This window comes from Micromys minutus (assembly GCF_963924665.1).
Source record: "Micromys minutus genome assembly, chromosome: 24".
NCBI classification, from domain to species: domain Eukaryota; kingdom Metazoa; phylum Chordata; class Mammalia; order Rodentia; family Muridae; genus Micromys; species Micromys minutus.
In genome coordinates this window covers 43,939,896-43,967,387 of record NC_137959.1, presented here as the reverse complement: position 1 = coordinate 43,967,387, position 27,492 = coordinate 43,939,896, and the positions used below count along the sequence as shown (strand labels likewise).

The window sequence follows — 27,492 nt, the reverse complement described above, 5'->3', positions numbered from 1 at the left end:
ATGCTTGGGAGAGGTCCCCACAAGTTCTTAGCCATCCTCAGGTACATGAGACCCCTCTGTGCCACAAGGCCACAGCACTGCCGCCTCCAACATTCCTGCGCAGAGAAACACAGCAACTGTGCCCGTAAGTAGATTCTCAGACTGTCCAGGATGGGATTTAATGTAAGTTCAGTCTAAGGGTAGCTTTAGAAAGTGACTCGTACCAGAGCTGACTGGCTTCCAGTGTCTCTGGCATCTGGTGATCCTGAGTGAGTCGCTTAACTCTGGTCTGGGTCTGGTCTGGTACTGCAAGTGGTTAGAACATGCTCCAAGCCTTCAACTGGGCCTGAGATGCTTTCTGACATTCGAACTGCCTGAACTGCAGATTTTAGGCTCCAGCATTTGGAAGGGCTGGGCCCTGAGCCCTTCCGGTAGACAACAGGTGCCTTTTGAAGAGATAAGAGCATGAGTAAATGCCCTGTCTCCTTAAGCCTCAGTCTCCTCATCCACAGGCAAGACGGATGCTGTCAGCAACATCGGGTGAGAAGGCAGTGTGGAAAGCCTGGTACACATGGGCTCCACTGTCCATCCCAGGGTGCCAGGCCTCATATGGCTCTGTCTGCAAACCCCAGGACTGACTGCCTGCAAAGCTTCCAGGCCTCCAAACCTGCTCCCATCAGGAGCCAGGCCTGAAGGATTACAAATAACTTGAGTGGGCAAGCAGCTCTTGCAGCCTTGGCAGCCTGGTCCCTGAGTGCCCAAAGCCCAGGGACTAGACTGGCAGAGTGTGAGGCCCAGGAGCAGAGGGCCCGCCACCCTGGCTTTTCTGGCTCTCAGATTCGAGGCTCAGAGATGAGCATTAACCCCAGCACTTGGCAACTGAGCGGTGGAGCAGCAGCAGACAGCTTTTGCTAATGTTACTGTTCCGGAATCTGCCTAGGGTTAGAAATCTTCGGCCCACCACAGGAGCGTAGCAGCTACAGCTGTCAGGCCTACAGTGTCTGAAGTTTGGCCCTGAAGGTTTGGCAGCTCTCTGGAACTCATCTGGTGACTGAGGTTGGCAGCCTGTCACTTCCCTCTTCACAGGGTCCAACCTCACTACTGCTTTGCTCCCAACCCCAGTCCCAGGACTGCTGTGGGCACTCCTATCAATACTGATTGTCTCCCTCCCCCCAGCTACACACACACACACACACCCCTCTCTTACCTGCTCAGCCCAAAAACAAGGTCACCTGAGAGTCTTCCACACCCCACCTTACCCCGAGATGGTTTCTCTGTGTAGCCCTGGCTCCTGGGACTTGCTTTGTAGACCAAGCTGACCTTGAACTCAGAGACCCACTTGCTTCTGCCTTGAAAGTGCTGGGATTAAAGGAGTGAGTGTGCCACCAGGCTCTGCATGTGGAGGCTTTTTTTTTTTTTTTTTTTTTTTTTTTAAGACCTGATGTTGCAAAATGAGAGGACAGATCAGAGGGGTGTCAGTGTCTGTCAGCTGACAACAAAAGGAAACTAGTACACAGCCAGAGGTGGGCCGGACAAGGTTCTGGACCAATTACAGCCCAGTCCTTCGTGCAAATGGAGGACAGGTGCATACCATCATAGCCCATTCTGTTGGGCCACCAGGATAGTCCCCTCTGGCCTGGGCCTACGCAGTTCTCGTAATCCACAGACAAGCAGATCCTCAGGGCTCAGTAGCCAGAAAACCTAGAGTAATCAGTGAGAGAGCCTGTCTCACAAAGAAAGAGAGAGAGAGAGAGAGAGAGAGAAGAAGAAGAAGAAGAAAAAGAAAAGGAAGGAAGGAAAGAAAGAAAAAATGAAAAGGAAGAAAAGAAAGAAAAAGAAAGAAGAAAATGAAAAGGAAGGAAGAAGGGAAGAAAGAAAGAAAGAAAGAAAGAAAGAAAGAAAGAAAGAAAGAAAGAAAGAAAGAAAGAAGAAAATAAAAAGGAAGGAAGAAAGGGCAAAGAAAAATGGCTGCCACCTGAGAAATGACTCCCAAGATTGTCCTCTGTCCAGGCAGGTGAACACTTCTACACAAAGGCTTAACTCTCGAGGAGAGCCAACTATCAACCACTGCCAGCTCCTGGCTGCATGTTCCTGTAAGGTTTTTGGGTTGTTTGGTTGAGACATAGTCTCACCAGGTATCACAGAACTCTCAGGTTGGCCTGAGCCTCTCTGTGTAGAACCAGCTGGCCTTAAACCCCAAGATGTACCCGTCTGCCTCCAGAGTGCTAAGGTAAAGACACTTAGGCACAAACCTTTTAATAGGTTTTTCAGGTTCACAGGTCAGTGGGTCTTCCTGGATTTGGCTCACTGAGGCAGAGTCAAATCCAAACTGGGAGTGGGTGGCCAACTTCCATACACTGCATTTTTCATACACTCCAACAGCCTTATCCCACCCCACTCTCACCCCCACTGGGATGTAGCTTTCTCATAAAAAGCCCAACCATGGAAACATATTTGAAACCCCTGCTCAACCGGAAGAAGCAGGAGCAGGCAGATCTCTAAGTTCAAGACCAGCCTGGTCTACATAGTAAGTTCCAGGACAGCCTCTGGTATGTAGAAGGGCCTGTCTCAAAACAAAACAAAATAGAAATAAAATATTAAAAATAAAGCTTTGTTTGCATTATACCCACTAATATCTCAAATGGAAGCAGGTTGCCAGGGGCCACATCCCATGACCAAGGGGTCAAGGACTAACCTTTCTCAGAGGGTTGAGGGGAAAAAGCAGGTGTCTGCTGATTGGTCACCAGGCCCAGAGAACAGAAGCTCATGAAGCAAGGAGTTCTTAGGTCTTCACTCTTGTCACCATATTAGTTCTGGGGCAGGGTGCTACTGTCGGTTCATGCCATCTGTGCCCGGGCCACAGTTGATTCACTGGGGCTTTGCACCAATTTGTCAAATGATTAGAAAGAGAGAGTTTGTCTTATTCATGTTCTTCCCACTGGAAAATAATGTCAACTTACTATGACAACTATGAGGAGGAGGAGGATGGTGGTGGTGGTGATGATGCTGCTGATAATGGTGATGGTGACATGTTTTTTGAGACAGGGTCTCACTCTGTTGACCAGGCTGGCCTTAAGCTCATAGAGATCTACCTGCCTCTGCCTCCCAGTGTTGGAATTAAAAGCAAGCTCCTGCACACAGAGCCACAAGGTCAACTTTCCCCACCTTGAGCCTTACCTTGCTATGCAAGGCAGTCATACAAGGCCAAAGTGAGCCATCTCTTGAGACTTATTGTGTATTCACGTGGTATCAACACCACATGCATAACTGAACAGCCTCTCCCCCTCCCCCACTGGGCCGCAGATGTTGTGCTCAGTACAGATGTTTCCCTCTTGGTGGTCTCATTAACACAGCTCAGCACTCGGGTCCTAAAATATCTTCTCTTCTCACACCTTGGGTGTCTGAGGCCAGAAAGCCTGAATTGCCAGGCTGGAAGACAGCCTCTAGTAGAGCCTTTTGATGCTCAAACATTTGGTTTAAACACAGCCTACTGTAGTTGTGTTAAACGCCCATCACCTAGTGGGGAGGCCAAATGCACAATTTGTAGCATATAAGACTCTTGAGTTTCTCTTACCCCAGATGTAGTCAAGGTCTGTGCTGGCTCCAAGGCCCTCTTAATAGAGCACAGAGAATCTAGGCTTAGTGGCTTACAACCTTTATCCCAGCACTCAGGAGGCAGAAGCAGGGGGGACGTCTGTGAGCTCGAGGCCAACCTGGTCTACATAGAGAGGGCCAGGACAGCCAGAGCTACATAGAAAGATCCTGTCTCAGAAAATAAAATAAGGTCTGGAGAGATTGGCTCAGCAGTTAAGAGCACTGACTGCTCTTCCAGAGGTCCTGAGTTCAAGTCCCAGCAACCACATGGTGGCTCACAACCATCTGTAATGGGATCTGATGCCCTCTTCTGATGTGTCTGACCACATAAAATAAATAAATAAATCTTTTAAACAACAAAATAAAATAGAGCACAGGTCAGTGAAGATTCTGAGTGTCACTTTGGATAAGAGTGGCAACCAGGAAAGGGACACACAGATGAGGCCCTGGGGACCTCGACATTCCAGGCTGGTTGTGGTGGTTCCTGAGTCTTGTTATACATCACAAGAAGGGGATACACGTGGGCAGAAGCAGGAACAGTCTAAAGAGCTTTGGGGACCAGCTTGGGGGCAGATGTAAGCATCATCCCAAGGTGGAGGGGGGTCACATGTTTTCTGGGCTGTGAGACAGAAACAAGAGCTAGAGAACATTCTACATCTGTCACCTGTGGGGCTGTCACCAATCAACTTGTTGGGACATTTCCACTCCAAATATTTTGAGCAGGCACAAGGAGGTTGGCAGCTCTAGGCCCTTCAAGCCCTTAAGTGCCAAGGACTAGTCACTAGGTTGACTGTCCCAGAAGAGGCTTATAGATGCAAGCCATGACAGCCAAGGGACAATGGCTGTGAGTACTCAAGTAGGGGGCTTACCGCTCTGGAACATCATCACCAGCATCCTGGGGTCTGGTCTACAGGAAAGCTCAGCAACAGACGATATCTCATCGCTCTACAGCTCCTGGGTGGGTCTTGAGGACCTGAGACCTTTGTTTCTTTTTTTAATTTTTTTACTAATTTTTATTTATATGAATACACTGTAACTGTCTTCAGACACATCAGATCCAATCCAGCTTCCCACTGCTACTGCCCCTAGCTGCTATCTGGAACTTTTCAGGTCTCCTTGTGTCCCAACAGCTGCTGTTGGGACAATGTTCCTATCACTGAATGGAGTGAAAAAAAAATCTTCCTTCTCCCTACCAGTCACACTCTAGATCAGTGGTTTTCAACCTATGGTCACAACCCTCTTTGGGGAGGGGGGCCAAATAACCCTTTGATAGAGATCGAATGTCAGATATTTACACCTCACAATCCACAATAGTAGCAAAATTACAGTTATGTGTGGGTTGATGTTAAGGTGACTCATGATTATATAGTGGAGAGGTAGGTGGAGAAAAGGCTAGGAAAACGGAAGAGGAGGAAAGGGGAAGGGATTCCAGGAGGAACAGAGATAGAGGCAGATGTGTATGTTTCTCTTGGCACATCTCTAGCATGATGAGGTTGTTATTATTTCTAAGGGTTTCTATGTTTTTTTTTTTTAAATCTCATAAAGAATGGCAGTTTATATCTTTGTCCATTGGTTGTAAGCTTATTGTGTAGAGGGTTTGTGGATCAAGAATTTAATATATAAACCTGTTTGATAAGATACTGGGTTTTGGAGTCATGTTTGTGCTAGGCAGTAGAGGAAAGAAACACACCAGGGCCATCATATCCACCCAGGACAGAGGCAGACAGGGTGGAAGGGTGACCCATGACAGAGTTCATAGAGGCAGCAAGGAATGCCAAGTTAGAGATCTCAGCAGTGCCAGACAGCCCCATGGGAGCTGGCAAAGCTTGGGATAAAAGGTTAAGCCATCTTTAATATTTACTGCAACAGTTATGATGTGGCAATGAAACTAATTTTATGGTTGGGGTCACCACAGCATGAGGGACTGTAGTAAAGGGTCACAGTGTTAGGAAGGCTGAGAACCATTGTGCTAGACAATGACCACACAGAAGCCGAGGTATATAGGCCCAGACTAGGTGAATGAGCCAAGAGCTTGCACACAGTTCAGAATTGAATAGCAGAGGGTTCCAGGTTCCCTACTGGATTTGTTTCTCGGAGATGGGTCCACAGGGTCCCTAAGGCTTCACCCCTGCCCTACTAACCCTTCAGTCTTGACTCCTCTCTGTCTTCAGGGCACCCCCTCTGGACTGGCCCAGCGTCCTCACTGGGAGGCACCCGGCAGTCTCCCATTAACATCCAGTGGAGAGACAGTGTCTACGACCCGCAGCTGGCACCGCTCAGGGTCTCCTATGATGCTACTTCCTGCAAATACCTCTGGAACACTGGTTACTTCTTCCAGGTGGAGTTTGACGACTCCTGTGAGGAGTCAGGTGAGCCTAGGCTGGGGTTTAGGAGGTTGGGATCACTGCAGTCAATCTTTGAATCTGAAATGTCCCTGTAGGCTGGAGCACTTGAATACCTAGTCCCCATGATTGGTTTTGTTATTGAGGTATAGAATCATTAGGAGATAGGGCCTTTCTGGAGGAAAGTGGGTGACCTGGGCAAGTCTTGGGTCACATATTATCCCCTAAATCCTTCCCCCTACTCCCCCCTACTCTCCCCAGTCTGTGTCTCTGTGTGTGTGTGCGCGCATATGTATATAGAGGCCAGAGGTCAACTTCATGTATCATCCTTAGGAGCTTTCCACTGTTGGCTTAGATTTTTCAAAACTTTCTTTTAATAAGGGTTCTTAAATGTTTTAACCTTCCTTCTAGCCTACCCACCAGAGGTAATGGAAAGGAAAGTTTAATAAAGCAAAGGAGGGTGCAGACCTGTTTACAAATAGCACTTTGGAGCAAATCTAATCTGCGTTGTCAAGATATCAGTAGTTCAGTTCACAGGATTCAGCATCGACAGCTCAATCCTCTTGCAAACACCACTCACCAGTCAGCAATGGCAGGTTGATCAGGGAGAAATCAAGAGGATTTGCTGTAGGCTGTTTAGAAGTCGTTCCTTCAGGAGATTCCAGCCTCCATTTGGCAGGATACCAGAAGTCCAGTTCAGTAGTGTCAGAATAGCAAACACAAATCAGCAGTGGTGGCAATATCCAGCAGAAACAACAAGGCTTCCACCAAATTAACTGTCTTAGTTAGGGTTTCTATTCCTGCACAAACAACATGACCAAGAAGCAAGCTGGGGAGGAAAGGGTTTATTCAGCTTACACTTCCACACTGCTGTTCATCACCAAAGGAAGTCAGGACTGGAACTCAAGCAGGTCAGGAAGCAGGAGCTGATGCAGAGGCCATGGAGGGATGTTACTTACTGGCTTGCTTCCCCTGGCTTGCTGGGTCTGCTTTCTTATAGAACCCAGGTCTACCAGCCCAGGGATGGCTCCACCCACAATGGGCTGGGCCCTCCCGCCTTGATCACTATAGTTGAGAAAATGCCTTACAGCTGGATCTCATGAAGGCATTTCCTCAGCTGAGGCTCCTTTCTCTGTGATAACTCCAGCTTGTGTCCTGTTGACACAAAACCAGCCAGTACATCAACAAATCACCAAATCAGGAGAAGTTTTCTGTCATACCTTTCTCAACAAAATGAAGTCCAGTGAAGATGACGTTATGAGACCAACAAAACATTGCAGAGCACACTGTCACTGTTCATTGAGTTCTATTTATACTCCTTCCAAACATCATGTGTCCTCCCACGGGTTCTGTCTCAGCAAAATACCACGTGAGTCTGTGTTAGCAAAACTCCACATGAGTCTGCGTTCGCTGACATATCCAGAAACTTTCACTTCACTCTGCCAATTGGCCCGTCCACAGAAGCAGCAAGGAGCCACCAGAAAACCACCAGAAGTTTTTTGGTGCTCTCTATGAAGTCACGACAAATGATGACCAGTAAAGAATGGTAAGGCGAACCAACACCATCCAGCATCGTCCACTGTCTGTGGGGTCATATTTATATTTCTTCAGAACCTCATACATCCTTTCACATGTTTGCATCAGCAAAACATCCTTTCACTGGTGTCTGCTTCAGGAAAACCTTCCTACATGTGTCTGATTTAGCAAAACATCCTTCCACCTGTGTGCCCCGCCAAAACATCATTTGATGTAACTGACTTTTGGAAGAAACCAAAAGTTTTCCCTTCTTCCCACCTTGATTTTTGAGGCACAGGATCTCTCATTGGCCTGAGACTTACTCAGTAGGTTAGGCTGGCAGTGCAGCAATCCTCAGCTACAGCCTACCTCTGCCTCTCTAGCACTGGGATTGCATGCACCAACAGCATACCTTGCTTTTTATGTGAATCCCGGGGATTAGGTCCTTGGGCTTGTGTGGCTGAGCCATCTCCCCAGCCCTGGCTTCATCTCCTCTGCGCTCCTGCCATCTCAGAACTGCTCTGCCATCCCAGAGCTCCTTTTCCATCCTGGAGCTGCTCTGTTCCCTGACACCATGCTCTGTACTTTCTGAAACCAACAGCCAAAATAAACCCAGAGCAAAGCTTTTTTTTTTTTTTTTTTTTTTTTCCAGATAAAGAGGTGACTTTATTCAGACTGCTGGGAAACCCAGGCCGAAAGGCAGGGATCCAGATGGGTTCCACTCATTGTACTCTGTGTCCTTTTTTTTTTTTTTTTTTTTTTTTTTCTGTTGTTCACTAATTACCCTGGAGCCTTGTGGTCAGCAGGCAAAACCACTCATCTCAAATCCATTCCACACCCCACCCACCCCACCCCTGCCCAGCAACTAGCAAGTGAAGCCTTGTGATGAGGTTCCAAGGTAACATCCCGGTTTGCTGAGTTTTGACAGGATCTCTAACACATCCTTCACCTTGGACACAAACAGATGAAGCCTGTCCTATACTATCAGGCCACTGGTCATCCTCGGCCAGAAGATGTTCCTGCTCCTGCTCAAAGACCGTAGAGGCAACTGGTGTTCTGTCAGAGGACCAGCAGAGTGTGGGAAAGTGACTCCTTTTTAACCCTGGCAATATCTCTGTGTGCAAAGCCAAGCCTGGATGGCCATACTGGCAAAGACTTCTCGGCACCTGCAGGCCCAGGGAGCATCCTCGTCATGGGGGGGGCTCACCCAGAGCAAATCTTATGTTGCTTCTGTGAGGTCCTGGGTCTCAGGAATCTACAAGCAACTAACCCAGATGCTGTTCTTCTTTACCATGACGACACAGACTCAACAAAGAAGGGGACCCTGAGCGGTGCTCACTAGAGGGGGGAGAGGGGCATGTGATCAGCAGTCACCTGAGTTGTGAGGATGAAACCAGGAATAGAGTAGGACCTTTCCTGTCCCGGGACAGAAGAAAAAACAGTGAAGGCTGCTGAGGGTTGGCATGGGGGGTTCTGGGGCTGGGCAAGGGCATAAGAACCACATCCTACAGGCTTACTGCTCTCCTTGGTGTAGTCACGGCATGGTGTTCTGGGGCAGAGTCTCTGGTGGTGGAGCTGGGAAATGATTCTCAGCCACTCTGAGGGACGGGACTGACTGCTTTTATCTACTGCCCTCTAGTGCTCCCTCCTGCTCAGTCCCACACCTCTGACTTCACCCTACCCCCACCACTAACCATGGCCAAGCAGGCAAGAGACAAGCACAGTGGTTCCCATCAGTGTGTAGCCAACCTAAGGGTGACCCTGACTCGAAGTAAAATGTGCACAAGAGAGGGGAAAGTATCCTCCCACAGGACCTCAGGGCATGGCTCCCAGAAGTGTGACTGGGGACTGAAAGCCAGCTGCTAAGGATCCTCACTCTCTTAACCCCGCTGACCTTGGCTCTCCTCTAGCTTGATTGCTCCAAGGCTCATGGTTTTGTACTGTGGGCAGACAGCAGCCTTCCAGTTTGACCTCAGCCTGACCCCACCCCTGGCGTCACCACCTACCCCCTTCTGGATCAAAAGGATGCTCCCCACCCTGTGCAGACGGAAAGAACCCTCTGAGTGTCTTCCATCACATAAACTAACAGCACATCCCTGGCTTACATCCACCCCGGCCAATCAGCTTTTACTGTATCCACCCTGAGACTTCTCTCCTCGCCTGGCTCACTTTCCACATTTTTCTGTCCCCTCCATTCACCTCCATTAGAAATCAAGAACAGAGGGTGGAAAACGCCGGGGAGGGGGTGGAGGACAAGACACCACAAAAAAGTTTCCAGCCAGAACGAGGAAAGGAATCTTCCATTTAAAACAAAACAAAACAGAAAAAGTAAAAACCGATGAAAAAGAAAGAACAGAGGTGTCTCCCGAGGTACTTAAGTGAGAGAGAGGCACGGGATTTGGAGGCAATTTGATGGAAAGTGTGACTATTTGGGTCTCAGTTTTGCCAAGTGAGTGCCAGTGACTGTAGTTATGAACCAGCAGGAGTCACCAGAAAGTTGCTTAGGAAGTCAGAAGGCAAAGGAACTGTTCCAGGAGGTACGGGATGCAGTCTCTTGTAGATCATTAGGGGAATGAATTACAGAGGCAGATACTGCTTTCAAATGGCTGAAGGCCACTGAAAGGTCTTTCAGGGAAAGGGGGCAGCGAAGAGACAGTGGAGAGAAAAGGATGGGGACAGAGGGCAGAGGGGTGAAAGGAAACCACTCCGGACACAGCTGAGCCCCACTTGAACCAGCTCACTGTGTAAGTTTCACACTTGCAGGTGGTTCGTCTTCTTCCCTGGGGATAGGGATGGTGTGTGTGTGTGTGTGTGTGTGTGTGTGTGTGTGTGTGTGTGTTTGGGGGAGGGGGCTGGAGGTGATGCTTGGACAGCAGAGAGAGTGTATGCTCTACTCATCGGTAGTCACAGTGTGAGATCAGCCAGCCCTCTGTCAGCCTGCTTTGTTACTGAAGTTGCAACCTGGTTCTACAGAACTGAAAGGGGACATTGAAAATGAGGGTACTTGGAACCCTGCCAGAGGATTAAGCATTCCGCATAGGACTTCTTTTTCACCCTGCTATATGTGATCTCAGCCAAGTGCTGGCTGCATGCCCTTTGCCATGCTGTCCACCAGAGGGAACTCCAAGAAGCAGGAAGCAGACTCTAGCCCAGAGCTTGGGGTGGGCTTTCTCTGGCCACAGAGGATGGGTCACTAGGACCTATTCAATCAGTACAAGTGACTGTGTAACAGTGGTGCCTCTGAAGCTAAAGTTACTCTGTAACAGTCCTGGAAGGAAAGAAGACCATCTAAATGGGATGCTCCAGGAAACTACAGACAACAAAGAATTATATTTTCTCCCGGGAATTCCACACAGGAAGGGAAAGACTGAATCCTGGTGTCAGCCAGGGGATAATCACCTTGTAGAGAAATGAGCTGAGACAGTAAAAGGTCCCTGTTGGGTAGGATCACACACTGACTAGGTCTGCTTAATTATAGATACTCTTTGCTCTGTATTTAAACCCACATCTTCTGCCTAAAATGGAGACAGACTGGTTCTTCAGCTGCCATCTGGACCCTAACATTCTCAGTAGCCCCAGTGACAGAGACACAGTACAGTGACTGTGGTTTTCTGAGCCCTTTGAGGCACCATGGATCTCATGTTTGCTCTTTGTTCCTGTGAAAAAGGCGTCATTTTCCTTCTACAAACATCAACTATGAGATACAGAGAAAAGTGCAAAGCCACCCTCTGCAGAGGCCGGGGCTGATCTCAGCATGGTCTGATGCTCACGTCTACCTTCTATGGGGCTTGTGGAGTCCTTTGAACACTGCCTAAATCTGTTGGCCAGCTGTGACTTGTCCTTGCCTAGAGAGAACTGGGCACAGGGAAGCCCTTTGGCCTTGGGCTCCACAGGTTGACAACTGGTGAAATTCTGGGGTGGCACCTGAACAAGCCTCTGCAAGATCCTGATATCTGTAGTTCCAATGAAGAAGGGCTTCCCAAGCTTCTCTTGGGCTGATTTTAAGCCCTAAAGCAGCTGCTGTTCCTGCCAGAGGTCTGCTCTGTCCTAGGGAGAGCCCTGAATTACAAAGAGGTGGCTATTCAGAGGGACTGGCTGTAACAGAGGAGACCGGTCAACTCAGAGAACTCTTGGCCTTGAATGTTAATAGTTATTGTACTGGGAGATTCTGACTCTGGCTGACGTAACCGCCCTGTTTTATCTCCATTATCTCAGACGTACCTACTCTCAGAGAACGCAAATAGGTTGAAGGTTAGGCCTCAGAGAACAAACCTTGCTGTTAGCAAGGGGTGGGGCTGGCAAGCCGAGGCTCTCTTTCCCTAGACTAGGCTAACTTTTAAAAATTAGCCATTGTATTGCCCTGACAAAAAGTCAGTTATCTATTACTTTATCTGATTCTGTAGACTTTATCTCAGGTCATTTTCCCCAAGGAAAGTAACAGCGCATGGTTTTGAACTCTGGGACCAAAGTCAATGGCTTAAGTGTTCAACAGGAGCAAGGGTAGGTAACTCCCCACTTTCTGTGTGCTGGTTAATTTTGTGTCAGTCTGACATAATCCAGAGTTCTTTTAGAAGAGAGAATCTCAGCTGACACCATTATTTTGGTCTGTGATCAGATTGATCTTGGCTGATGATGTAAGAGGCCCTGCCCATTGTGGGTGTGGCCACCACCACCCCCCCAGTCCTGATTCTATAAGAAAGCAGGCTGAGCAAACCGTGTGGAGCAAGCCAGTAAGCAGCACCCCTCCATGACTTCTGCATAAACTCCTGCTCCTGGTTCCTGCCCTGACTTCCCTCAGTGATGGACTAGGATGTGAAATGAGCCCTTTCTTCCCTTTCTGAGTTGTTTATGATCATGGTGTTCATCAGAGCAACAGCAACCCTAAGGAAGACACTCTGTGCCCTCCTCTCAAAGTTGGACTTTGAGCATCTTTCCCATAAGGTCATCCCTTGGAGAACACCCAGTTCCCTACACAGTGTCCAGCATATAGCTTGTTGGCCAGCCACCCTGTGGTGTACACCGAGTCTACACTTCACGATATCAGCTACATGAGCTGGAGACCAGACAACAAGACACGGGGACATGGAGATTTGGCTTGTGTCATTTGCTCTCAGCTGTCTTACCTTGAACACACATTCAAACAGCTATTGTTCTATGTCGTTGGAAGACTTCCTACACAGTGGACAGTATATCTCCCTTGGGACACAATCCTTACTGGGACTCTATTGAGTGAGGTAAGATGAAGGAAATGAAGAAATGAAGTGCCCTGACTTCCACCCCATGCCTGCAGATCCACCCCATGCCTGCAGATCCACCCCATGCCTGCAGATCCACCCCCATGCCTTCAGATCCCCGAACTGCAGATCTACCCCTGCGCGAGCAAACCCAGACCTGACAGCAGAAGGAGCCATGAAGGACTTTCCAGTCCTTAAATAAGCACACACTTGCTGTTCGCCTCTACCGTCAAGGCTAATCTTGGAAACACTGTCACGGAGAGAATTTCCGGCTCCAACTTGAAAAGGCTCAGGACCGCTCCTCCGAACGTGCGAGTTCTTGGATGGTGAGGTCTCATTATGTGTACCGTGCTCTTGGGCCTCAAGCCCCTGTTCCCAATTCCTGGCCTCTCTTCCCAACGTCACTTCCCCAGAGCCTCTCCTATCCAGTGCAAGTTGTATGATTACCTTACTTTGCTGGGAGATATTAAGACTCCTCCTGCCTTTCCACTGAGCTTCCTGGGCAAGTCAGCAACAACCATCCCCTCAAATAATCTTGTTTGTTTGTTTGATTGATTTTCCAGACAGGGTCTCCCTAGGTACCCCTGGCTAGCCTGCAATTTGATATGTAGACTAGGCTGTCTTTGAACTCACAGAGATCTTCATGTCTCTGCCTCCAGAGTGCTGGGATTTTGACCACGCCTGGCCTTCCCTTATTTTTATTAGGTTTTCTGATACCTTTGGAGTTTTGTTTTGTTTTTTTCTAAAGATTTATTTATTTAATGTATGTGAATACACTGTAGCTGTCTTCAGACACACCAGAAGATGGCATCAGATCCCATTACAGATGGTTGTGAGCCACCATGTGGTTGTTGGGAACTGAACTCAGGACTTCTAGAAGAGCAGTCAGTGCTCTTAACCACCGAACCATCTCTCCAGCCCTGGAATTGTTTTTGTTGTTGTTTGGTTTGGTTTGATTTGGTCTGGTCTGGTTAGCTTGTGTGATCTCCACAACAGGGCCCTCTGCCTAGAACTAGCAAGCTCCTTGTTCAGATATAAACAATGCTTCCTGGTTGGTGGGAGAGAACAGTTGTTTCTTCCTGTCCCAGATGGGTTCCCAGCACCCTGCAGGGCTGGCTGTCCTTTGTGAGGCTGTCCACCTTTGAGGGGCTGACATGTTTCAATGAGACAGACTGGAACTCCAGCTCATAGGGGCTATTCTGCAAAGGTCTTCTGATGTTATCAGGGAGAGTGTAGAGCCAGCACCTGGCCCCAGTTTCACTACTGTGGTCTTTAGACTTCAAATGTCAAAGGACCATGATTGGAACTGCCTCCTTTACATTTGTAGCCCAAGAGAACCATACAGAATCCTGGGATGCTAACTCCATCACAGATACAGATCAGCCTGGACTTTCTCATCTGCAGGCCAGAACCTCAATTCCCTGTGTATGAGTGGCCCTCACTTATCATATGGTCTTCACTGTGTTTGTGGATGTTAGCGATTGGCTCTAATGCTTTGATTCAATTGGGAATCTGTGTGTCTGGACACACTCAGAGTCCTTGTCCCTAATTGGTTTTTGGTCGATCAATAAAGATGCCAACAGGCAATGACTGAGCACGGGGCAGGACACCTGGAATTATGCTGATAGGACATAGAGAGGAAAGGGGGATTTGCCAGGACTTGGGGTAGAAGAACAGGATGCAAGAATGGCAGGAAATAAAGCCAAACAACTGTCTGAAACTTGGGGTAAGTGGCCACTGGCCGCTTACCCAATTGGCCCTTGGGTAGCAGAGAAAGGTTTAGGAGTATCCAGCTTTTGAGGTAGCCAGGCATTTTAAAAATAAGCTAATGTATGTGTATCTTTCATTCGAGGATCCAAAGACAGCTCCTGGGCAGGTATTCACGTGTGATCCGCCAGGAGCCAAAGCAGTGTAGCAAAAATCACGGATACACGTGGATTAAGAATCCCATCTATAATTGAGCATCAAGTATGTGTAACATTATGTACATCTGTGCACATGTGGAGACCCAAGGACACTTCATATCAGGTGTTGTTCCTCGGGAGCCATCTCCCTTGGTTTTTGAGACAGGTTTCCTCGTGGCCCTGAAGCTCACTAATGAGTCTAGGCCGTCTGGACAGTGAGTCCAGTGGGTCCCCTGTGCCCATCCCCCCAGCACACCCCTAAACCTCGGTGCTGGGGGTGAAGCTCAGGCCTTGTCTGTTTGTCATTTTCTTTCTTTCTTTTTAAAGATTTATTTATTTATATGAATACACTGTAGCTATTTTCAGACACACCAGAAGAGGGCACCAGATCTCATTACAGATGGTTGTGAGCCACCGTGTGGTTGCTGGGACTTGAACTCAGGACCTCTGGAAGAGCAGTCAGTGCTCTTAACCACTGAGCCATCTCTCCAGCCCCTGTTTGTCATTTTCAAAACATTGTCTCATTATGTAGTCCTGGCTGGCCTGGAAGTTATGTAGACCAGACTCACAGAGATCCTTTTGCCTCTGCCTCTCAAATGCTGAAATTAAAGACACACACCACTGCACTGGCTCAATCTCAGATATTAATGTTTATAAGGCAAGCACTTTACTCAAATCATCTCTTTATTTCTTGACCCTCATCTGTGCACTTTCTTAAATTTTATTATATATGTGTATATGTGTATGCGTGTGTTTTCCCTGCATATAGATCTGCGCACATCTTGTGTACCTGGTGGCTACAGAGGCAGAAGAAGGTGTCAGATCCCTGGAAAGTGGAGTTATTAGATGGTTGTGAACTGCCATGTGAGTCCTTGGCATTGAACTCCTGGTCTCCTGGGAGAGCAGCCAATACTCTTAACTGCTGAGCCATCCCTCAAGCCTCTTATGTGAAGTTAGGTGACATCTTGAGGTTTTAAGACTGGATGACACTCTAGAGCAGCCATCTTGTTTTGGGATAAGGAGATGGTAAGATTGTCCCAGCCCAGCACCTGTCCCGACCACAGCTCAAGCAGGAGCTAACTCTGTCCCCGGTGTGCAGTGTATTGCTGCCTGGTACATGTTGTTTTCACAGGGAAAGGGAAGCACACCCCATTAGCTGGTGGCTGTCAGCACTCAGTAGCATTTTTCACTCCACATGCCCTAAGTGCCACTTGGTGTCCCAGTCAGCTTTTATTCTCAATTTGACCTGGCCTAGAGTCACCTAAAAAGGAAGTCTCAATAGAAGGGTTGCTCAAATTCAGCTGGCCTGTGGGCCTATCTGGGGGTACTGTCTTTGATGGTTAACTGATGTGGAAGGGCCCAGCCCACTGTGTGTGGAGTCATTCCCTAGGCTGATGGCCCTGGGCTAAGATAGCTAAGCTTGAGCCTGAGAGAAAGGTGCTGGGAGCAGCATTCCTCCATAACTTCTGCTTCCAGTTCCTCTTTGAATTCCTGCCCTGAGTCCCTTGGGTGATGGCCAGTGACCTAGAAGTTAAGGCACATAAACCCTCTCCTTTCCTAAGTTGCTTTTGGTCCAAGTGTTTATCACAGAAACAGAAAGAAAGCTGCAACACTTTGATACAGGAGGCTAAGTGCCCCAGCATGTCTGTTACATGCATGGAGACATCTCTAACCGTGGGCTTCCCAGCTCTGCCCTGAGCTCAGGCTTGCCTGGCCATCCTGGGAGCACCTGGTGCTGCTTTCTATGTAGGCTGAAGCGTCCAGTAGACTTTGACGGAAATGTGTCAACGACAGGTAGAAATGTGGTTACCCACATGGGGGCTTGTCATCCGGGCTCCCAGCACTACCCTGGACTGTTGAGTTTGTCTCTCTATTCAGGATGCCCAGATGGCCAGGTGTGATGATGAATCCGCCTGTCCTCCTGGAATCGGGAGGTGGAGGCAAGGGGATCAGAAGTTCAAAGTCATCCTTGGCTACAAATGGAATTCAGTGCCAGCCTGAGCCACATGAGACCCTGTCTCAGCAGGAAAGAAACTTCTTTGGAAATCCTTGTAGGATTAGCACACATCTCAAATTATCCTGCGATTATGTAGAGTCACATGTAGGGACTCAAGGTTCTTACCGCCATCTAGTGGCTGTGCTAGGGCTTGACCTTCATCTATAAAGTAAAGTTTCCTGTGAAGCTGTTGTGGCAGACACCACTCTATGAGGTGACCAAACACTGGCCCCGCCCACCTTTCACAGACCTCCCTGTGTTTTGCAGCACAGCAATCTCTTGGGGATAGAAGGTTGCCCCCAACACACACACACACACAGAGGCAGTGCTGGGCCCACACAGTCCAGGTACATGTGTCCCTTTTCTTGTTTGCAGGGATCAGTGGTGGACCTCTGGGAAACCAGTACAGGCTGAGGCAGTTTCACTTCCACTGGGGAGCAACAAATGAATGGGGCTCCGAGCACACGGTGGACGGCCATGCCTACCCGGCTGAGGTTCGTAAGTGCCGTGCGACAACACACTATCGGGTGCTTTCAATCCCAGGCCTACCACAAACTATTTTGTGATAACCTCACTCTCCTCTGTCTCCCCAACCCTACACATATACCAGGTGTCCAGATCTGGAGGATTTCCGGGGACCTGGGGCTCCACCTGTGCCCATTAGAACAATAAGAGTGGTTGGACCCACTTCATTATTGCTCCCTTATCCTGGGTGGGGATGGGGATGCAGCGGGCTCTGTAGAGCTCTATTGGCAGAAGAGATAGAGGCTCTTAGCTGTGGGCTCCGTGTATTTAAGGACTAGTGACCTCTCATTTATCTAGGATGAAAACATCCATGGTAGGAGTTCCTTCTCTCTTTCCTCTACTTCCCCCTTCCCCTCTCACTTCCATTTCTCCCCTTCTTCTCCCCTCTCCTTTCTCTCTGTCCTCCCCTATCTTCTCCCCTTATCCCTCCACCCCTCCTTCTCCTGCTCCACCTCCTCTGTTGTGCTGGGAATGAAATCCATCCTTGAGTCCCACCCCACCCAGAGATCATCTTCTCAATGGCCAAATACTCAACAGCCCAAAGTACAGGCTGTTGTGTTTTATTAAAAAGAGCCAGGATATGTTTTTAGAGGCTCAGTACGGTGAAGTGGGAGGGGGTGCTTCTGCGGACCCATGGTGAGGCGTCCCTTCCCTGAGGTACTGGCCATACGATGGATATAATATAGAATAGAGTTTATTAGGGCCTGAGAAGGGGAGTTGAGGAGAGAGTAGAGACATAGAAAGGCAGAGAGAGAGGAGAGCAGAGGAGAGGCTGGTCACTAACATGTGGAGAGACAGGGTGAGGGGAACAGGGAGAGAAAGGACAGAGTGGGTAAGAGAGTAAGAGGGCGTCTTAGGGTTTACTGCTGTGCACAGACACCATGACCAAGGCAAGTCTTATAAGGACAATATTTAATTGGGGCTCGCCTACAGGTTCAGAGGTTCGGTCCATTATTATCAAAGTGGGAGCACGGCAGCGTCCAGGCAGGCCTGGTGCAGGAGCTGAGAGTTCTACATCTTCACCTGAAGGCTGCTAGCAGAATACCGGCTTCCAGGCAGCTAGAATGAGGGTCTTAAAGCCTAACACACCTATTCCAGCAAAGTCACACCTACTCCAACAGGGCCACACCTTCTAATAGTGCCACTCCCTGCGCTGAGTATATACAAACCATCACAGAGGGTAAGAGAATAAGAGATAGGAGGGGGCAAAGAGCCCCCTTTATAGTGAGTTAGGCCCATCTGGCTAAGGTAACTGTGGAGTGGAGCCTAAAAGGAATGCTAACACAGGTCACCACCGCTCTGCAGTTGGGACAGGCAACAGACGATGCCTGGAGACCTCCCAACACTACATCATCGACATTTTCAAACAAAGAAAAACGAAAAGCCCATGTGGTGACAAACATGGTGTTTCTCCCTCAGCTCTCAAATTGCCAAATTGCCATATTTACCTTTTCACTGCTCCATCCACCCCCTCCTCTGTAGAAGCTGCCTCTGCTGCCCCTCCCACCTCTGCCCCCTCTTCCTCCCACCCCTCTGCCTTCCGCTCCCAACCTGGGCATCTCAACATCTTCTGGTGGGAGACGTGAACCCCGAGTCTAGCCAAAGCCACAGATGGAGCCCAGCTGTGGTGGTTGTTCATTCTGAACTGGCAAATATGGCCACTAGAGGGCGCGAGGCGTCTGTCCTCATTTAGCGGCAATCAGAGCTTCCTTACTGTTCTCGTGAGCACACTTGTCTACTGAGGAAGGCCTCTATGGTAGCTGTTCAATTTGAGAATTCTTGGGCTCTGTCCATCCTCCCTGGTTCATGCCCAGACATTTCCGTGTGACCGTGTGGAGATGAAGAGGGAGGAGGGAAGGCAGGCGGGTACAAACGAAGGCCGGGGTCTACAGATAAGAATGTCAGCCCCCACCCCACCCCCAAGACCCTCAACTGCTTTCTAGGGAGTCTCATGTAGACAGGATGAGTCTACCCAGCTGGTCCCAGAGGCCATGACCTAACACATTCTGGGAGTGAGGACCCAGAGCAGAATGGTAACAAGCAGTTTGCTGACTATGATGCCAAGAGTTTGCTGGCTCTGGTCCCTGAGGACTCATGGTTCTGTGTGAGTTGAGAATGCCTCTACCCCAGCTCTTGTGCTTAGGGGAAATGTGCCCCCTGCCTTAAACGAGGGACTCTGGAACTCCCTCTGACAAAGCCCTTGCTGGTCGTTCCAGGATAGCCATCCTCAGCTCTAGATACAGTAACCTGAATACCTGTTGCTATTTGTTTCATTTAAAGAAAAACACAGATGTAACACTTTTATTCCAAATAGATACGAAGTCTGTGGGTGGGAAGGTATGACTCGACATAAACTCAGCCTCCCCACACTCAGAGAACTACAATTCCCAGCCAGGGCAGCCACTCAGCTGGTACAGCTGCCTCCCTGTTGCCTCCTTCAAGACTCTGCCCCTTGTGAATTCGCACAGTGCCTTGTGAGGTCACATCCCCACATCCAGGAAATGGAAGGATTAAAAAATAAAGACAAGGCAGAGAGTCCAGGGGCAGATGCCAGGTGATGCTGAGGACTTACCTCTCTGAGAAACTGTTCAGTGCTGAAAGTCCTGTGTCTTATCTAGTGACCCTTGTTCCAAGTAAGCTGTTGGTACAAATGACCAAACTACTCACTTCTGTCTTGGCAACTCAAAACATTTGGCGGCTGCTGGTCACTGTTAAGTTGACAGACGGGGTGGCTTTGATTCTGCTCATTGGAGTGGGAAGATTTCTGTCTTCATTACTTTTCTGTTGCCTTGATGTAACACCATGACCAAGGGGTAGTGGTGGCACATGCCTTTAACCACAGTATTCAGGAGACAGAGGCAGGCTGATCTCTGAGTTCGAGACCAGCTTGATCTACAGAGCAAGTTATAGGGCTACACAGAGAAACCCTATCTCAAAAACAAAAACAAAACAAAGCAAAACAATAACAAAAAAATCCCCATGACCAAGGCAGTTTCTAGAAGGAAGGGTTTATTTGGGCAATGGTTACACAGAATCTGTCTGTCATTGTAGCAAGTGGCAGACATGGCCACAGGAACAAAAGCTGAGAAGTAACAGTTTGGTTTTGTTTTAAGATTTTCTTTATCTCATGTATGAGTACATGGTTGCTGTCTTCAGACACACCAGAAGAAGGCACCATATCTCATTACAGATGGTTGTGAACCACCATGTGGTTGCTGGGAATTGAACTGGGGATCTCTAGAAGAGCAGTCAGTGTTCTTAACCTCTGAGCCATCTCTCCAGCTCCAAAGTAACAGTTTTAAACACAAGCGTGAAGCACTGAAGGCAAATTGGAAATGCTCTTTAAACTCTCTTCACACACACACACACACACACACACACACACACAATGTATATCTGGGTACTCTGGCTGCATATACATCTGTGTGCCAGAAGAGGGCATCAGATCCCATTATAGATGGTTGTGAGCCACCCTGTGATTGCTGGGAATTGAACCCAGGTCAGAGCCCTTAACTGTTGAGCCATTTCTCCAGCCTCTGCCTTTAGATTCTCAAAGCTTCCCTTCTTAGGACACACTTCCTCCAACAAGCCCACCCTCTTAAACTTCCCTAAGCAGCGCCACACACTGGAAACCAAATGTTCAAATTCATGAGCTCATGGTGGAGTGGACATTCTCTTTCAAACCACCACAACCCTTAAGGACTGTAGACAGGAACATGCCCTGGTGGAGGTTCTGGACTGTGTAAGCGGAGAAAAGGAAGTTTGCATTCATTGCTCTCCTCTTCTGACTGTGGACAGGATGTAACCAGCTGCCTTGAGCTGCCCTCCATGGTAAATGGTAACTTGGAATCATGAGCTCAAATAAACTCTTTCTCCTTCCTGTTGCTTTTGTCAGGGTGTGGTGGCATGGCCAGAGGAAGAGAAAATAAAGCAAGAGCCTTCTTCCTTTCTTCCTTCAGTGATGCGAAACTCTTGCAGCCTGTGTTTGAAGCGCTCCAAGGATTCTGGCCACCATCAGTTTGTGTGACGATGGCGTGACCCATGGGTGTGCCGCAGTGTGACTGCTGTTTCTGCTCCACTGAGGTGTATTAACATTCTCCCTCTACCCTGTTTCAGCTCCACTTGGTTCACTGGAATCCCATGAAATATGAAAATTACAAAAGAGCCTCCGTGGGGGAGAACGGGCTGGCTGTGATTGGCGTGTTTCTGAAGGTAGCGTCTGCTGGGCAGGCACACCTCTCCCACTGAGAATGGCTGATCTGGTCATCCAGAGTGACCTTTTGCACACTGCTCCTCTTGGAAGCATGTTGTGTTTTCACTGTCTGCTGCCCAGGCTAATGCTCCTATGTCTGTGCTATGCAGCTCGGGGCCCATCACGAAGCCCTGCAGAGGCTGGTGGACGTCTTGCCGGAAGTAAGACACAAGGTAAGGAGCATGAAACCAGCAAAGCTTGGCATCCACATTGCCAGAGCAATGACTCACTCAGGAAAATTCAAAGAGTTTGGCAGAGGCTGTGAGGTCTGGAGAGAGAAGTTAGGGGGCCAGTCCTAAGACCCTTGTCACGAGCTGGATTTGGAAGCCTTCCCCTCTGAGCATAGGGAGTAGTGGCATATGTCTGTAATTCTAGCCTTTAAGAAGGCTGAGGCAGGAGGATTGCCAAAATTTCAAGGCCAAGTCCGGGCTACATAATGAGTTCTAGGGTAGCCTGGGTCACAGAATGAGACTCTTTACAAACAAGAAAGAAGACCCGGGTGTAGCTCAGTTGGTGGAGATCTCACTGAGCATACAGCAGGCCTTGGGTTCAACCCTCAGCACTGGCATAAACTGCATGTGGTGGCATGCAGCTGCCATCTCAGGAGGTGGAAGCTAGAGGGTCACCCTTGGGATGCTGGAAATCCCGGCTCGGGAAGAGGAGTAATACAGTAAAACTCTCTGTATATTACCGCCCACCCTCTCTCACCCCCAGTGAGACAAGGGTGCTGGACTCCTTGGGATCGCCAAGTCCAGCTGCCCAGGAGATCCCAGCAGCCCGTGGAAGAGTTTGAACTCATCTTGGTTCTTGCTTTGCTCAAACACAATGTCCAGGAGTGAGAAAGTCTGTTAAAGCAGGCCGAAGTGTCTACTTGCTACATGTGAGAACACGGGCCACCAGCACACCCGAGAAAAGCCTGAGGCCAAGGACGGAGCAGACCTGGGGGAGGTAGGTAGGCAGCCTGGGTGGTGTACTAGCCAGTGTCAGGGCTAGGTTCTCCTTGAAGGTGGCTGGACATTCTTTGTGTATGTCAGTCGAGGGGACGAGAGAGTAACAGTGTTGCTTTTCTTTAAGAGCAACCCAGAGGGGACTTTGATGGAAACATGGAAATTCCAAAGAGATGGGTTTATTTATTCAGTACCACAACAAAGAATTCTGAGGTAAAAGGAAGCAAGGTGGCCATTAGACATGGGGACATGGGGACAGAGGAGGCTTCCATCTGTCTTAACAATGGTGAGAGCTGACCCGCAGGAAAGCACGGCCACCCCTTCCTCAAAGCTCACAGGAGTGTTTGATCTGTTCCCTGCCTCTTCTTGATGTTGAGGTCCAGATGCCCCTTGGGATGGAGACAGATCCCTTACTCCCACTGTTTCGTGCCCTGGAACATCTCAAGGCCAAGGTACTGGGCGCCCAGCTCCTCACCCTCTTCCTTGCTGGTCCACAGCCAGAACAAAACTGGAGAATGGGATGTTTTCCCAGCTGGCCTCTGCCTCCCACAGGGGTGGGAGAGAAAAGAGTCGGCTGCAGAGTGTTGTTTACTCAGGGTCTGTTTGACTTCCTTGGAAGGTTCTGGAGCTACTTTCCCTCGCTGGCTGACCACAGAGGACACCGGGGGTCTGGGACTCAGTTCTGGCCCCAGTCACACTAGCCTCCTGAAAATAACCCACAGACTCTAGGAGATAAAAGGTCTTTAGGACACGAAAGGCCCAGCAGCCATGGGGGGCTTCACAAGCTAAAGACTGGGAGACGCTCATGGACCCCTGGTCCAGCGGCTCTCGGTCTGCAAACCTGGGACTTCTAGGGGTGTTTGGTAGGTGATGATCCTCAGTCAAGAAGTCTTGGGTGCAAAGTCCTTGATCTGCTAGGAAACTATGTGGTTTGATCAAGTGGTTCAACTTCCCTGTTTGTGAAATTTGGGTATTAGGAGTGTGCCCACTTTATTTTATCTGAGATGGAGGGTGGAGGTGAGGGGCAGGTGGCCTTGGGGACAAATCCCTGCTCAACTACTCAGTAAGCCCGTCCCTGAGGATGGTTTGCCAAAGCTCTGGATTCCTCCCATGTGTCTCCACAGCCCAGAATACAATGTCATGGCTCAGGCTGGATGGTCTAGCTGGAGTTTGGGGTCTCCCTGGACCCTGGAGCTAGGGACTTAGTCAGCAGGACCCCTGGCACCATGCATAGTGGTCAGTGTTACTAAAGGTCTTGATTGGGTTCATTCTCTGTCTCCCTGTCTCTCCATCACCACCAATGTGGCTGTCCCAGGCCTGCTCGGTTCAGGACCTTAAGAGGTTCACAGGGAAGAGGGAGCTCAGTTTCTGCACTCTGGAGCAGTGAGTGACATGCTCCTATGACGGGCAACACCCAGGCAGTGAGCAGGTGACACACCTGCTGCCGAGGTGGAGTTTTGTAGGGATCCCCAGTCCCCAGGCTGAGCCAAGGTGTCACTCTCTGCAGGCGTCTCTTCTCCGTCTCTTCTTTGTTGATGCTGACTTTGTGTATATGCAGGTGTGTGTGTGTGCATGTGTATATGCAGGTGTGTGTGCAGGCCTTGGGTGTTGGTCCTTAGGTGCTGCCTACCTTGGTCTTTAAGTCAGAGTCTCTCGGTAGAGCTCACAGAGGAGGTGAGGCTCGCCGGTCTAGGATCTGTCTCAGCTTCCCTGGTACTGGGATTGTTCATCTCCGGTGCTGGGGTTGCTGGGAGCATACATCACCCCGCCCAGCTTTCTTACCTTCTGAGGACTGAACTCAGGCCTGAGGCTTACAACGCAGGTACTGTACTGACGGAGCCATCTCTCCAGCCACTTGACTTTTGTGCCCCCTTTCACAGATTCTGGCCACACCAGGTTTTTGATATTTCTGTTGTCCCTCAGGCTGCTTCTGCCTCAGGACCTTTGCAACAAATGTGCAATGCTGTAGACTCTTCCTTTATGACTTCTGTGTTTGTCCTCATATGTCACCCCGTTAGGCCTCTGGGACCGCGCCTTTCACTGTTCCCTACCTTGTCCTGCTCTCCACCTTGTTACTTTTCTCCATCTAAGAGGCCCCAGTGCTTGTGTTTTGCTTCTTGGTCCTGTGGGAGTCTACAGGAGGAAGTGGTTCTGTCCACTTTTCTGTGTCCTCAGTGCCTGAGGCAAAGTTAGGTTCATGGTCAGCTCAGACAGGCAGGCATTTGTGAATAAATGAAATGCTTGCTTGAATGAGCTAAAGGATAGTGACAGCCCTTTATGAAACCCAGGAAGCATTGCAAACTCGAACTGTGAACACAGGGCCTGAGGCAGAGCTGACTCCAGCTGTCTTGAGGGCAGAGAGCTTGAGCAATAGACCAGGAGCAGATGCGGGGATGGGAGTGGGGGGTTGGGAGGCTCGCTTTCACCTGCTCCCTGTGACAGGGAGGAACATGGGGGTTGGGGGAGGGGCATACAGTATGTACACTTCATATGTTAGGCTGCTTGAGAGAGACAAGGCAGCTGGGTTGGCTTGTTTTTGTTTGAGACAGGGTTTCTCTGTGGATCAGGCTGGCCTCGAACTCAGAGATCCGCTCACTCTGCCTCCCGAGTGCAGGAATTAAAGGTGTGCACCCCCCGCTGCCCATTGACAGGCAGCTGTTTTAAAACTGTAAGATTTATTGGTGCAACAACTGTTGAAAACACACTGTGGGTCCTTAAGTGTAAAAGAAGAAAAACAAAAACAAAACAAAAAACAGCAAAAAAGAGAGTCCATCTGGCCCAACAATCCCGAGCATTCGCCCTGAAAACTGAAAGTTGTCCGAAGCTAACAGCACCCTCCCCATCCCATTCTGGAAATACTTTTAAGATAGCCAGAAGGGAGAAGCAGGCTGAGTACCCACCATGGGTGAATGCAGATGAAACGCAGCCTAGTCACATGGCAGATGTTCTCAGCTGGTCATGACGGGACACGCAGAACATCCTGGCTCACAATAATTTCAGCACTCAGGAGGGAGAGGCAGGGGGGATCAGGAATTTGAATTTATCCCTGTCTAACAGATTTTGAGGACACCCTGGGCTACACAAGACCCCGTCCCAGTTGAGTGTTGTGTCATAGGCCTGTAATCCCAACACTCTCTAAGATCTCTAAGTTTGAGGCTAGCCTGGTCTACAGAGGGAGTTCCAGGAGAGCTGGGGCTACTCAGAGAAACTCTGCCTTGCAAAACTTAAAATCAAACGAACAAATAAAACTGTGTGGGGGAGGAAGGCAGGCAGGCAGGCAGGCAGGCAGGCTAGCTGTTCTAACACCTACTGTACACAGCAAACTCCAATGACACAATGCTCAGTAAAATAAGCCAGGTGCAAAGACAGCCATGCGAGCTCAGGTCCTTAACCCCAGATCTCTGTGAGTTCAAGGCTAGCCAGGGCTGCACAAAGGAGACACTTTGACTTCCAAGGGTCTTCAGGTTGAGAGTCAGGAAGTGGACGGTGGCTTCCAGTGGTCAAGGAAGAATGGGAGTCAGTGTTTAATGAGGCAGAGAAAGTTCTGGAGATCAATGTGGGTGATGGCTACATGAAGTGAATGTCCTTAAAACCCCGAAACTTGAAAATGTCAAAAGCAGTAGACACACACACACACACACACACACATTTCTCAGCCAAGGAACATGGGAAGGCATAACTTTCGGTGGAAATAGAACCATTTGGCAGGAGTCCCTTTTTTGTAAAGAAGAGTTACATTTTCTTTACGCTTCCACATGTGACAATTTTGGCCACATAACCGTTGTTCAGAAGGCCCGTTCAGTCATCAAAGCTGTGGTAAGATGGAGAGGTACTTGGCTCCTTCCTGGCCCCCTGATTGATGAGGCCGTGGTTCTTGTTCCCAGGACACACGGGTGGCCATGGGACCCTTTGACCCTTCTTGTCTGTTGCCTGCCTGCCGGGATTACTGGACCTACCCTGGCTCCCTCACCACCCCACCACTGGCTGAGTCAGTCACCTGGATCGTGCAGAAGATGCCCATTGAGATGTCCCTGAGCCAGGTGAGCACTCCAGCTGAGTCACAGCCCCCAAAGAGGTCATTTTACCTACCTCTTCAACTGAGGTATCATGGTAGGGCACTGCCGGACTCCATGTTCTGGTCCATCTGGAGGTCTGAGGTCAACCTCTGCTTACCACTCTCTGGGTACCATTCGCCTTGTGCTTTGAGACAGGGGTGTCTCAGTGGCCTGAAACTCACCCACGAGGCGAGGCTGGCCGACTACTGAGCACCAGGCTCCCCAGAGCTGGGATTATAAGAGCAATACCATCGTGTATTCTAGGCTTCAAAGTCAAGTACCATACTACTGAGCCACACCTCCCCAGCCCTGCTGATGGATCCGAGATGATCCCAAACTGCTAGGAGGGTTTTCCATTTGCATGAGGGTCACTGAGTGCAAGCCCCGTGATCACATTTTGGGGTGGCATATGTCATACATGAAGCTAGCGTACGGCGTTTTCCCTGAGGTCAAGGTGTGGTCACTGTCCTGAGTTAAATAGCTCAGCCAGGCTGTGCCTGGGAAAGCCCATCCATCCATTCATGTGAGCCCAAAAGCCATTCTCAAGCCTCATTGGGACCTCTGTTTGCCTTGGGGAAAGGTTGTTTTTCTTTCTCAGGGGGAAGACAAAGTGATTAATTGGCCCTGAATTCCTGTCCAGGTCATCGAAGGAGTTCAGTGGGGGTGGGGGTGCTGTAAATGTATACATTAACTAAAAAATGTATATCATGGCACATACAGAGGCCTCCTTCCCTACCTAAGTGGCTCACTCAGAGGCTGGCAAGCTGGGGCTGGCTGTTGGCTGGGCCTCAGCACCCTCCTGTGACCTTTCTTTGGGATCATTGGGTTCCCTCTAGTCTATGGGCTCTCCAACCCAACAGAGTGGCAGCCACTGTGCCTCTAGTGAACCCTTGGGCGTCATGGAGTCACGGGTTCATTATGCCGTGTTCTGTTGGCCACTCCCGATTCAGCGTGGGAGGGGACGCTGTGCCTGCATCAGCTCACCGTGGCTGCCCTCCGTTGCAGCTGTCCACATTCCGCACACTCTTGTTCTCTGGGCGAGGGGAGGACGAAGAGGCGATGGTGAACAACTACCGCCCGCTCCAGCCCCTCAGGGACCGCAAAGTTCGCTCGTCATTCCAGGTCGCCGGGGTGGGAACGAGGCCTTAA

At 49.4% G+C, this 27,492-nt stretch overlaps 1 protein-coding gene across 1 annotated transcript; it reads left to right on the top strand.

Moving 5' to 3' along the window:
- On the top strand, nucleotides 1–27,492 carry CA5A (carbonic anhydrase 5A; the record flags this gene model as incomplete). Its single annotated transcript, XM_080937153.1, has 7 exons — nucleotides 1–124; nucleotides 5,745–5,942; nucleotides 16,940–17,058; nucleotides 21,206–21,301; nucleotides 21,452–21,514; nucleotides 26,173–26,328; nucleotides 27,349–27,492. The coding sequence occupies 7 exons, from the start codon at nucleotides 1–3 to the stop codon at nucleotides 27,490–27,492; spliced, it is 900 nt and encodes a 299-aa protein (XP_080793279.1).